This window comes from Leptodactylus fuscus, chromosome 1, assembly GCF_031893055.1.
Source record: "Leptodactylus fuscus isolate aLepFus1 chromosome 1, aLepFus1.hap2, whole genome shotgun sequence".
In the NCBI taxonomy this organism is placed as follows: domain Eukaryota; kingdom Metazoa; phylum Chordata; class Amphibia; order Anura; family Leptodactylidae; genus Leptodactylus; species Leptodactylus fuscus.
Window position 1 is genome coordinate 19808501 of NC_134265.1, and position 12226 is coordinate 19820726.

General features: G+C 47.9%; 1 protein-coding gene across 2 annotated transcripts in view; it reads right to left on the reverse strand.

Annotated features, from left to right (window-relative positions):
* RAI14 (retinoic acid induced 14) overlaps nt 1–12226 on the reverse strand; it is a 99204-nt gene that overhangs the window by 67675 nt on the left and 19303 nt on the right. For both annotated transcript variants that reach the window (XM_075267956.1, XM_075267946.1), the window contains exon 2: nt 6898–6977. In XM_075267956.1, coding sequence (XP_075124057.1) covers nt 6898–6933 — 36 coding nt within the window. In that variant the 5' untranslated portion in view covers nt 6934–6977. The remainder of the gene's footprint in view (nt 1–6897; nt 6978–12226) is intronic.

The following is a 12226-nucleotide window of genomic DNA, read 5'->3' on the forward strand; positions in this document are numbered from 1 at the left end:
TTACATTTTTAGAGATTTTCTACTGGAAATATTCCCAGACCTAAAAATACATAAACCCTGCCACGTTCTAGAGCTACAAAACCATAAAACATTCATAGCGCTGGATATTAAATATAATAATGCACTAAAAATATCCAATCTCCTGAAGATCGCTCCCAAACAGCAGCTCTCCACACCAGCCCTGCCCCCCCCCCCTCTCCCGGATTCCTGAAGGCGAGATCAAGACTAAGACATTAACAGGATTTCCTGCAAAACAATACATTGGCGACCTTGTTGCCGCTAAAGGAATTTGCACACATGCCAAGCATTTTGCTAGCCGGGCGCAGGAAATTCCGCCTCTCTGGATTTGCATATTCTGGACAAAGGTTCTTAGAAGAGATGAACGATTCCTCATATTTCACTGGTTATATGTGCGGGACAAGAGAGATCTCTACACACATCTCATGCTTAGATTGCAGAAAGGCAACACACACACACAATTCAGCTTCCCTGTATACAGGCTTCCAGAATTTGGGTCCTTTTGTGCCAAATTTTGTGTCAACAATTTCACTAGAACAACCCCTGCCCATGTGTCCTCTTAGGCACATCAAAGAGTCTACAAGGTTCTCCAAGGGATGCACCATCATACGTCTCCAGTCTCATCTCCAACCAATGTTCAGCCAATGACCTTTAGGACATTCCCTTATTCTTCTCCCATGCTGCACCTATCCTGTAGAACACGTTACCTAAGACTATAAGACTTGACAGGAACAAAGCCAAGGGTTGTGAAGAGAAGAGTGGTCAGAATGCAAGAATCCAGAAATGAAAATGAAAGCCAAGTCAGAAATGTAGTCAAGGTCTGAGTCTAGGAGAAAAACAGCAGGTTAAGCAAAGATGAAATCCAAGAACAAGGCTGAGGTCAGGACATTCCCTTATTCTTCTCCCGTGCTGCACCGATCCTCTAGAACACGCTACCTAAGACTATAAGACTTTCCCAATTTTAAGCAGGTCATGACCAAGTCACAGGTGACGTATGACTTCAAGAATTATGGCGCCACTGCAATGATCATGTACAGCAATGTATATTGCCTAGACTGGGGTGAAGAATTTAAGAGGACCCCCATGTTTTACTTGCAAGGAAGATTGAATTTTGTTGCAGAAGGACCACCCAACATAGTCACAGATTGGTGCAGTAGTGATATAGTCAAGAACAGAGCCAGTCAGAAACGTAGCAAGGGTCAGGAGTAGAACAACAGGTATTAGGCAAAATATCCAAGGGGTAAAGGAAAGGCGACATCCAGGAACAAGGCCGAGGTCAGGATCAGGGTCAGCCGGGACTAAAATCAGGAACAGTAGTGATGAGAACCCCACTAGGAGTGTTGTTACAGTAGTGACACATGAAGGAACAAAGCCAAGGGTTGTCAACAGGGGAGCGGTCAGAATGCAACAATCCAGAAGAAGACACTGAAGCAAATCAGGGACAGTAGGGATGACAACCACACTAGGAATGTTGCTACAGTCAGGGACAAAGCCAAGGGTTGTCAAGAGAAGAGTGGTCAGAATGCAAGAATCCAGAAATGAAAATGAAAGCCTAGTCAGAAATGTAGTCAAGGTCTCAGCAGGTTAAGCAAAGGTGAAATCCAAGAACAAGGCTGAGGTCAGGACCATGGCCAGTCAGGAGTCAAATCAGGAACAGTAGCACAGGGAATAAGCATCACAACAGGAACACTGCTGCAGTAGTGATATAGTCCTCGGGTTCCGACGTTTCGTGGTTACGACAGCTCCCTTGTAACAGAAAACTGCCAGCACTCCCAGCTAGCAAGGACTAGCCTGCGGCAAATCAATGCTGGTTCTGCAGCAGGCTCGTCCTTGCTCATCGGAAGAGAGCTGGCAGCTTGCTGTTACAAGTGAGCTTGTAAAATAAAACCCTGAAACAGAATGTGAAACTTACCGACCGGTGCAGGGTGGGCGGGCGGGCATTCAGGCCTCCTCTTCCTCCGATGTCCTGACCACTTCCTCCGGCGCTCGCGAACTGATAATGGCCTGGGCGCATGTGCAGTATCATAATACTTCTATTACGGCTACTGCGCATGCGCCCAGGCCATTATCAGTTTGCGAGCGCCGGAGGAGGAGGACGGAACATTGGAGGAAGAGGAGGCCTGAATGCCCGCCCACCCTGCACCGTACGGTAGGTTTCACATTCTGTTTCAGGGTTTTATTTTAAAGGGGTGGGGGGTGGGGTAGTTCCAAGCCGCTGCACACTAAATCACGTTGATCCGTGCAAGAACGGATCAACATCGTAAGTCAAGGACTACCTTGTAGTTAGAAAGGGAGTCAAGGGTGGTCAACAGGACAATGGTCAAAATGTGACAGAAATGGGAGCGTAGTCAAGGTCAGGAACAGAAGAAGTGAAGAGTTAGATCAGGAACAGTAGCAAATGAAACCAGGCCAGGCATGATCCTGGAACACCAGGGAATGCCCATGGACAAATGGAACTTAAGGGAAGGTTACTACCTGCAGCTCCCCCACAGGGCAAGTGAAGTATTACACCATTCCTAATTAAATAAGTAGGCTGTCCATGTAATGACTGGACATGTTGAGTCCTCCATAGTATGAAACACCCTTTGTAGCCAATCTGCAGTCTGGTTCAATAGATGTGGACCAACTCAGATTCCTCTACTTGTAAGTTTTGTTCTTATTGTCCTAAATCAATCCGGCCAACATTTCTGTCACTGTTCTTGCCCAAGAATGGAAAAAACATGGCCAATTTCCTCCAAGAACAGCGCCACAGTCGTCCACTGGTTGTGCCTGGTATTGCAGCTTGGCTCTATTAAGTAACTAGAGAGCTGCGCTACCACATACAACCTTTGGACAAGTGTGGCGCTGTGTGTTAGGCGGCCGCTTTGTTTTCCTCATTGAGGGCTAGCCCTGTAAGGAGATTATGGCAGACAAGATAGAGTAGTGTTGATCTCCGCACCTTGTGAGTTACAGAATGGCGTCTGCGCTGGAATGTGGTAAGACGTTAGCCGCAGCGTCCTGACTCACCGCTGTTATTTATATACACGTTCCTCTTCGCCGTCCTGTTACAGGGAAGCCATTCACCCAGAGACGGAACAATGCAGCTGCGAGGACAGGATAGTCATTTTGCACAGGATGTCGCCCAGATACATGTAACTCTACCTAAAATTCCAGCCTCATGCAAATTTGATCAGATTTTCATTGTCTATGCCGGCAGGGCTGGAGATCCCTTTACCACGGTGCGATATATCTGGCGGCGAGGAGACCCTGTACAATACCTCAGGGCTACACGGAAATACGTTAGTAGGAATGGGGTATGGCTGCATTTTGGGATCTGCATTAAAGGGGTTTTCCAGGACTTCTACATTGATGACCTATTGTTATGTGATTGGTGAGGGTCTGATACCTGGGACCCCCACAGATCAGTCAGGTGAGCACTGCAGCCCCTTCACTGAATACCGAGCACAGTGCTGTATAGAGTATAGTGGCTATGCTCGGTATTGCAGCTCAGTCCCATTTACCTAGATGGAACTGAGCAGCTGATTTACCACGTGGTTGATGAATGTGATGTCATCAGTACAGAGAAGAGGCCGCACTCCTGGTAGGTGCTGGGCATCGGACCCCCACCGATCATCTAAGGATAAGTCATCAATATATACGTCTTGGATAACCCCTTTGGACCTGGATTAATTTCAGATCTGATTTAACTTTAGGGTCTTGATTGGGACTGAGCTGCAAAGAGGTCATGTGATTGATGAACGTGACCTCACGTGGCCTGTGAAGAAGAAGCGACGCACATGGACCACCACTACTGCCTCGGTATAAATCCCGGTTTTCGTCGGTATGCAAATGAGTTCTCTCGCCGCAATGGGGGCAGGCCCTAGCACTCAAACAGTACTGGGGCTGTCCCCAATGCTGCGAGAGAACTCTCCATCTTCTTCTGGAACGGTCTTCTTCCGGCGCTGGTGGTCAAACGTCTAGACCTCGGGCAGAGCCGACTGGGCATGCCCGGGCCACAAGAAAATGGCTGCTTACTTACTGTGTAAGTGCCCATTTTTCTTGTGGCCGCGGGCATGCGCAGTCGGCTCTGCCCGAGGCCTAAAAGTTTGAAGCCAGCGCCGGAAGAAGACGCGTGAAGAGGCCGTTCCTGAAGAAGATGGAGGCTTCACTGGAGAGTTCTCTCGCAGCATTGGAGACGCCCCTAGTGCTGTTTGAACGCTGAGGACCGCCCCCAGTGCTGCGAGAGAACTCACTTGCATACCGACAAAAATCGGGATTTATACCGAACGGTGATGTGGAGGATACATCTAAAGGTAGGAGAAGAATAGCCTTTCTTAAGGCCATTCCTACATGTTAGTCACAAAAAATAGAGTTTTAATGATTGGATCCCTTTAAATCCTCCCCTGCTGTTGTATACCTTGATTTCCAGGTCTGATACAATACTAATGGGGGCGCTATTCTGGTAAGAAGATGCCAAGCTCTGGCCTGATAGCACCAACATGATAATGATGGACCTGATACCTGCAGCGGGGCCTTGACAGGAGGAGCAGCCCTCAGCGACACACGTGTAGAAGTAACGTTCTGGTTCTCGGGGACATCTGGTATTTCCATATTTCCTCTCCTTCACAGAATACAATGTGGATGATGAAAAACACATTTGCGCGCAGAACGTTACTGGACACCCAGGACTGAGATTTAATAATGTGTGTAGCCGAGCAGAGGCCCCGGCCATGACGGAGAATTCCATTCACATTCCCCAGGGCTACGAATAATGACCCTTTGTTTCACGGCGTAGCATTTTATTTCTGTGTATTCGCTGCTGAAGTTTCGTATCAGTTGCATTCCTGCTTTATTCTAGGCCATAAAGAAGATGAACAACCTGACATGGCCAGGACAATTTACTAGCAAGGACATCTGGGCATTAGAAGATGAACAAAGCGCTGGCATGTCCTACCAGCTGCAAATATCTCTGCGTGTTTGCTACAATGTATCAGTACAGGCTTTTGAGCTCACAGAGCATTGTACAAGCCAGATACATCAGAAGCATCTGCACAAATCTCTCTAGGCAATGCTTTGTGAACTTAAAAGCCTGGACTCGACTGATACATTGTAGCAAACAAGCAGAGAGATTTGTGCATCTGCTGCTGATGTGTTGAGCTCACAGAGCATTGAATCAGCTGAGAGCAGGACTAGTTATGTGCGGGGTTACTATATGCACAGGGACTTATTGCAGATTGAGATGAACCTAAGACTGGATATATAATAACGCCATGTAATGTTGAGCTTCCACATATAGTACAACTAGCTATACCCGCGACTTCGTCCGCGGCCCCCTCACTCTTTGCGTGCCCCACCTGCAGTGCCGCCCCCCCCCCCCTGCCTTGTGGGTGCAGCGGGCCAACACCAGTGCACCCATGGACCCCCACCTTCCGCCCCGCCTGCCCACTCCCTCTCCTCTCGCCCCTGGCCCCCCACTTTTTTCCCTACCCGCTCCCCCATTCCCCTCGCTCCCTCCTTCCCACATCACTCCGGGCATCCTTTCTCCCCCCTTGTACATACCCGCCCCCATCCTGTGCCCCGTTTTTGCCTTCCCGAAACCAACCCCCACACCCGAACCTGCGATCCCGGGCTGCCCATGTGCCGAGGTTACAGGGGTGTATAGGGTTGGGAGAACGCGCAGCACCGCTGCTGCAGCCATGCACGGTGCGCGGCACAGGTAGACAACGGTTTGTGGGGGCTCGGCAGAGTTCCGTCTACCCCTTCCGACCCCCGAGGCCCCGGCGGACTCACCAGTCCACGCTGCGCGCCGGCCCTTGTCTGCCAGCATGCACAACGCCATGTTCTTTATGTGAGTGCGCGGCCAGATTGTGGCTCTATAGCTCCGCCCCCGCAGTGGCCTGCTCCAATTGGAGCCCCGCGCCTGATGTGGTGACATCATCTCAGGTCCTTCATTCGGTGCTCGCAGACGGCCAAACCGGCAATATACGGGGATGGTGAGGCGCCTATGTTCTTTTTCAGGTGCCACTCTAGCTATGTGCGAAATTTCATTCAAATCGGTTCGGCCGTTGCGGCGTGATAGCGGAACAAACATCCAAACACACAGACTTTCACATTTAGGAGCGATATAATAAAACTTCCCTTTTTTGGCTTCATGCAGACAACAGTTTCATTTTATCAAAGAGGAAACTGAACTGTAGAGACCGGACTCCGACCCCCTACCTGTCCCACATGTAATATCAGACTGTCCCCAAATAAAGTGCGTGACCAGTGCTGACCTGAGTTCCGTTAAAGGGGTCCAATACCTTATTATAGGGGTTTTCTGGCCCTAAATGGATGACCTATCCCGTCCTCTATTCTGGATCATCATCTCTTGGTGAGAGCGATGACCAAATCCAAAGGATCTGTTCTTCCTGTATTGCACAGACAACCCATTGATTTCAATAGGAGCTACGTAATACTTCACTACTCCTAGGGTGGCGCTATTGAGTAATATAAGTAAGGTTCCAAGTATCATTCTACTGTTTATGGCCATCACAGGGGCTGACAGCGCAATCGGAAGTGACTGCGCATGTCGTGTTCATTGGTCACATGAGGTCAAGTGAATGGGGCTGAGCTGCAATACCAAGCACAGCCACTATACCATGTGCTATGTTTGTATGAAAAGGCTGCAGACTCCTCAAACAGCTGATCGGTGGGGGTCCTGGGTGACGTAACCGTTCCGTTCGATACATTATATCAGGGGCAGAGAGGTTTCTGAACTCCTTGTCACTCATCCCATTAAAAACCACCATAGTCGGCCTGGCTGATAACAGGGAATAGTCGCTCATCTCTAACCCCGGAGTGAACGGCAATACATAGAATACCGTAATATATTCCACATGACAATGTCTGGGCACTTACATCACTTTTCCGAAACTTTGCCTTTAAGCTCTTCATCTTTAATCCATTCAAGTAATCCAAACTTTATTGTCCTTTATAATCTGCAAAGAACAAAAAAAGAAATCAGTTAACCCCCGCAGGCGAAACACAAGATACAACAATGCGCTCATCACTCATATTGGGGGGAACCCCAAGATCACCAGGCTGTGCAAAGAATTGCAATTGGACTTAATTACTTAATTACATTCATTCTCAGGATTGGTGCGGGTCCCAAAGAAGTGGGGTACGTTGGGACCTCTATGATCCATAAGTATCACATATTACCTGTACATTGATTCCATTAAAACCATTGTCTAATCTCTGTTCAATGTTATGGCGGCGGCCAGAGACTCCGCTCTGCTCTGTTAACAGCATTTAGTGATCTGCTTTACGGCAGTCTCATGGCCATAGGCAGCAGTAGTCTGGAGCCGATTCATTGAGTTTTCTAGGCATGCTCAGTGTAGGGAGGGGGAGGAGCTAATCTATGACATCATCCATTGTCGGCAGTGATGTATGTGTTATCTATAGAGGTGTTATCTTCTATTGTAATCCTGTCTGCGGATGTAGACGAGGTGGTGACTGCTGCAAATCGCAAATTCTACAGAATTGGCAAGTGTCAGCCTATTATTAGGCTTAGTAGTTAGAGTGGGAAGGATACAGTATTTTTTTTTTAAATATAGATAGTATCATGGAAAATCAAAAATTCTTAAAAAATATGTTTTACGGTTTACCTCTCTGTGTATCCTGCTGTTAGGCGCTATCAGAATACACAATAGGTCCCCACATGGAGACTGTATGGCGGTGTATGGAGCGTGTACATGAGTAGTATATGGAAGCACAACCTGTATACTACGCTACATACATCATACGTGATCTGGCGGCACTACTAGTCACAGAGGACACCGAGGGCTGCTCCAACTGTAAACACTGCCCTGTATGACCCCATTACTTAGAGAATACCAGAAGAATGTGCAATGTCTTGAGAGGAGCTCCGGGAAGAATGGCTTCATTCTCTAAAGAAAACCAGAAGAACCAATGTTTTAGCCAAAGACATCTCAGGAGGGAGGCCTATACACAGCACCAGGATCGGGACAATGGGCCGGCGCAGGCATTAACCCCCCCTCCCCGCATAGGGCCCACTCAGGGTTGTGACTGCTACCTCTGCACGCCCTATAGGTACGTGGCTGAAGGTGATGTAGCTGATGACAATGGTGGGAAGTATCTGCCCCCCTCCAGATGTCCCATACATCCGTGTTCACAAGGGCAACTTTTTGGAACTTTTTGATCACATGACGTAAGAAGCGCATTCCTCAGTAAGTACATCACAGAAGGTGCTGGGTGGGGGATGGGATGGAGACCCCCCGGGGACCTGGAGACATTGTAGGGAGCATTACCAATACCGGAGAATATGCCCACAATATTACCAGCCATGCTGTGCCCCCCATAGCAGTGCCAGTCACATAGTGTCTCCCTTATACAAGTACTTACCACACACAGTGACCCCATAACAGTGTTTGATAGGCTATGAATGTCATAAAAAGTGCCGGCTACTCAAAGTACTAGCCACATGGTGCCTCCATCAGATCGCTACTCACACAGCGTCTCCACCATATCAGTGCTAGTCACACGGTGCCCATGAAGGGTTCACTACAAAATTCCCTTATACAAGTGCTTGCCACACAGTGCCCCCATAACATTGCTTAATATGCCATGTATCTCATAAGGGCTAGTTCACACGGGGACATGGAGGAGGATTTTGACAGCGGAATCCACGCCATAATCCTCCTCCATACAATGTTAGTCTATGTAGACGGCTAGCAGAGAAAAAGAAGCGACATGACCTTTCTTCAGGTGTTTTCCGCCTGAAGAAAGCAATAGAAGTGAATGGAAGGCGACGCGTTTTTTTCAGCCCATTCACTTTACAGGAGGGGAAAACAGCCTGGATGTTTTTTAAAGCTGTCTTTACAACAACAAAAAAAATCTCCAAAAAAAGCTTCCTAATTAGAAAGCTTTTTTTTCCAGTACCAAAATAAGCCACACGTTATTTACGTGTGAACTAGCCCTAATAGTCCCAGTCATGACCATGCTAGCCACACATTGTTTCACCCATAACACTCTTACCCATACAGTGCCCCCATGACAGTGCCACACAAACAACTACCCATGTCAGTACGAGCCACATCCTGCCCCCATAGCAGTGCCTACTAGATCATATGTCCCCCAGAACAATGCTAGCCAAACAGTACCCACCTAATAATGCCGGCCTCACCGTGTCTCCCCCTACGACAGTGCTAGCCACATAGTGTCCCCATGACAGTACCGGCCACATCATGCCCCCATAACAAAGCCTGCTAGATCATGTGTCCCCCAGAATAGTGCTAGACAAACAGTGCACCCCTAATGATACCTGCCTCACCATGTCTCCCCCCATAACAGTACTCGCCACATAGTGCCCCCATGACAGCACCCATAACAATGCCAATCCCAATGTTTACATAATGCCTCCATACCAGTGCCAGTCACACAGTCTCTACCCATAAACGTGGTAGTCCCACAGCGCCCCCAGCCCTGCCCTGATCTATCTAGTGGGGTGCGACTGTCATGTCAAAAGCAAATCAGTATCCTGGAGATTGGGGGCCGCACAGAATAGCATCACCCCCAGATCTATAATAGACAGAAGAGGAGGGTGGAGAGATATAGCACAGCACGTACAGCACCGCTATACCGCCCCCGCCGCTATGGCTGAACATCTAGCAGAATATAAACTCCTATAAGTAGATCTGTCCATAAACCTAAAGTAAGTGGAACATAGAAACCTCGTAAAAACGAGACACGTCCTTTAATCATCCCTTAGCCCACCATCGAAGGGATGTGACCCCTGCAGAACTTTACAGCCCTGACTATATACATAGGATACAACACACTCTTTATAGTCGGTGACTAATCGCGCAGGAATTTTAAATGCATCAATATAAGTCTGAATATAGAACAGAGATTTGGCTGCAGCGAGCGGGCACCCTGGAAACGCCATCCGCGCCTCAGCACCACCTATAAAGAAGTCATAATGTCACTTATGATGGCCTTATGCCACCGTACACACTGGTGCCCAGGGATCACATGACACCATCAATGTATTTTGCAGATGGGACTGAGCTGCAATACCAAATATAGCCTTATGCAACGGACGGCGCTGTGCTTCGTAACTCGACAGAGGACGCAGTAGGGTTAGTCAGTGAATAGACAGACTATTTTACCTTACTAGTAATTCACATGCTCTCTTTCGGGACACTGACTGCGGCAGCTCTCTCTTCCCCTCTCACAGCAGGGTCTCAGCATCTGACACATCCACTCAGTGAGCGGTATTCACACAAAGCCTTCTCTATGAGGAAATTCCCTCAGCGCTAGTCATCGCCACCACCTTCGCTATAAAGGAAGCTGATGTTTTGCTTGACACATGACCGATACTACTCATCTACTGGAAACTTTAGGTGTTCCCTTAGTGGTCTGCTGACAGTCTCCTATTAATGTACATTTTATGGCTATGCTAACTATAATATTTTATCCCTTAAAGGGATTCTACCATTAAAATAAAAAATTTTCTCACTAACACATAGGAATAGGCTTAAGAAAGGCTATTCGTCTCCTACCTTTAGATGTCTTCTCCGCGCCGTCGTTCCGTAGAAATCCCGGTTTTCGCCGGTATGTAAATGAGTTCTCTCGCAGCAATGGGGGCTTTCCTCAGCGTTCAAACAGCACTGGGGGCGTCTCCAATGCTGCGAGAGAACTCTCCAGCGACAACTCTATCTCCTTCAGGAACGGGTCTTCTTTGTGTCTTCTTCCGATGGTTGGTTTCAAACTTCTAGGCCTTGGGCAAAGCCAATTGCGCATGCTCGCCGGCCACAAGAAAATGGCCGCTTCCACAGTATGGCATGCGCAGTCAGCTTTGCCCTAGACCCGAGGCCTAGAAGTTTGAAACCAATCCTCAGAAGAAGATGTGAAGAAGACCCGTTCCTGAAGAAGATGGAGGCATCGCTGGAGAGTTCTGTCGCAGCATTGGCGACGCCCCCAGTGCTGCGAGAGACCTCATTTGCATACCGGCAAAAACCGGGATTTATAACGAATGGCGGCGCGGAGAAGACATCTAAAGGTAGGAGGAGACGAATAGCCTTTCTTAAGGCTATTCCTACATGATAAGCAGAAAAATATCAGTTTAAATGATAGGATCCCTTTAACCCTTTATTTTTTTCCTATTTTGAAGACCTCTGCTTGCTGTCAGTGACTAATCTGACACACTAGTGTTTGAGTCTCAGTATATGCAAGGATTTTGGTGGAAACCGGGCGGAAATCTGTCAGACCCCTTTATAGTCTATGGAGTCCATGGGCTTCCGCTTTTTAAAAAGACAATCTTTCCATTTTTCAGGTCCCCAAGCGGACCCGGAAGACAGAAATCTGAATGCTAGTGTGAACCTAGTGTAAGAAAACTCTTGTTTCCATTCAGGGGCAGTAACCATTGTTGTATGCAGTCTATGGTGATCCTGTCTGATGTAAAGGAGGTAACTGCTGCAAAAAAAGCCTATTATTAGGCTTAGTGGCCAGAGAGAAAGTTGCAAGATTTAGTATTAAAAAAATGAAAATCGTTTCAAAATCTGTTAAACAAATAGGTCTGGTGCAACATTCCCTTTAAGCCTATCGCGACCATTGGCGCGGTGCCAAGACCCATTGCTATTAATGACTTTTTGTAACGACTTTCACCGGGCTAATAATAAACTGGGTCACCATTCCAGAAATAACAGAGGAATTGTGGTCAAATACGAGCTCTAGCCGAGTCCCTTGGGTGCTAAATCAATGCAGAACCTGATAGTGGTGTTTGTGTTGAGTTGGCGGCACGCTGAGAACTCACAGGCACTTTGTCACTGACACGCTAATGGCCTAATCTGACGTTACCATACATGGAGCGCAAAAGTGAAGGCGTCCATCAGCGCACGGATTCCATAGATTAATCTGGGGGGGAATATGACTAGGTCCAGCGCCCCGGGATAGATCTGTGACAAACATAAAGGGTCAATGTACATGAGCTGGATAGAATGTGGAACAACATGGCAAGTGGAAGATTGAATGAGATGGGTATTGATGGGTGCCCGGGGCACGGAGCGGGATTCCTCCAACACCATCTGCAACCAACAAGGACTCCGCTGTGCCCCTTCTTCCTCAGGATCTCATTATAGTATATGGGGTCCGTGGGTTTTCCCAGATTCCATACCCCCCATGACTGAGGCCTTAGTGTATAGTTACACTTACGAATCCTAAAATG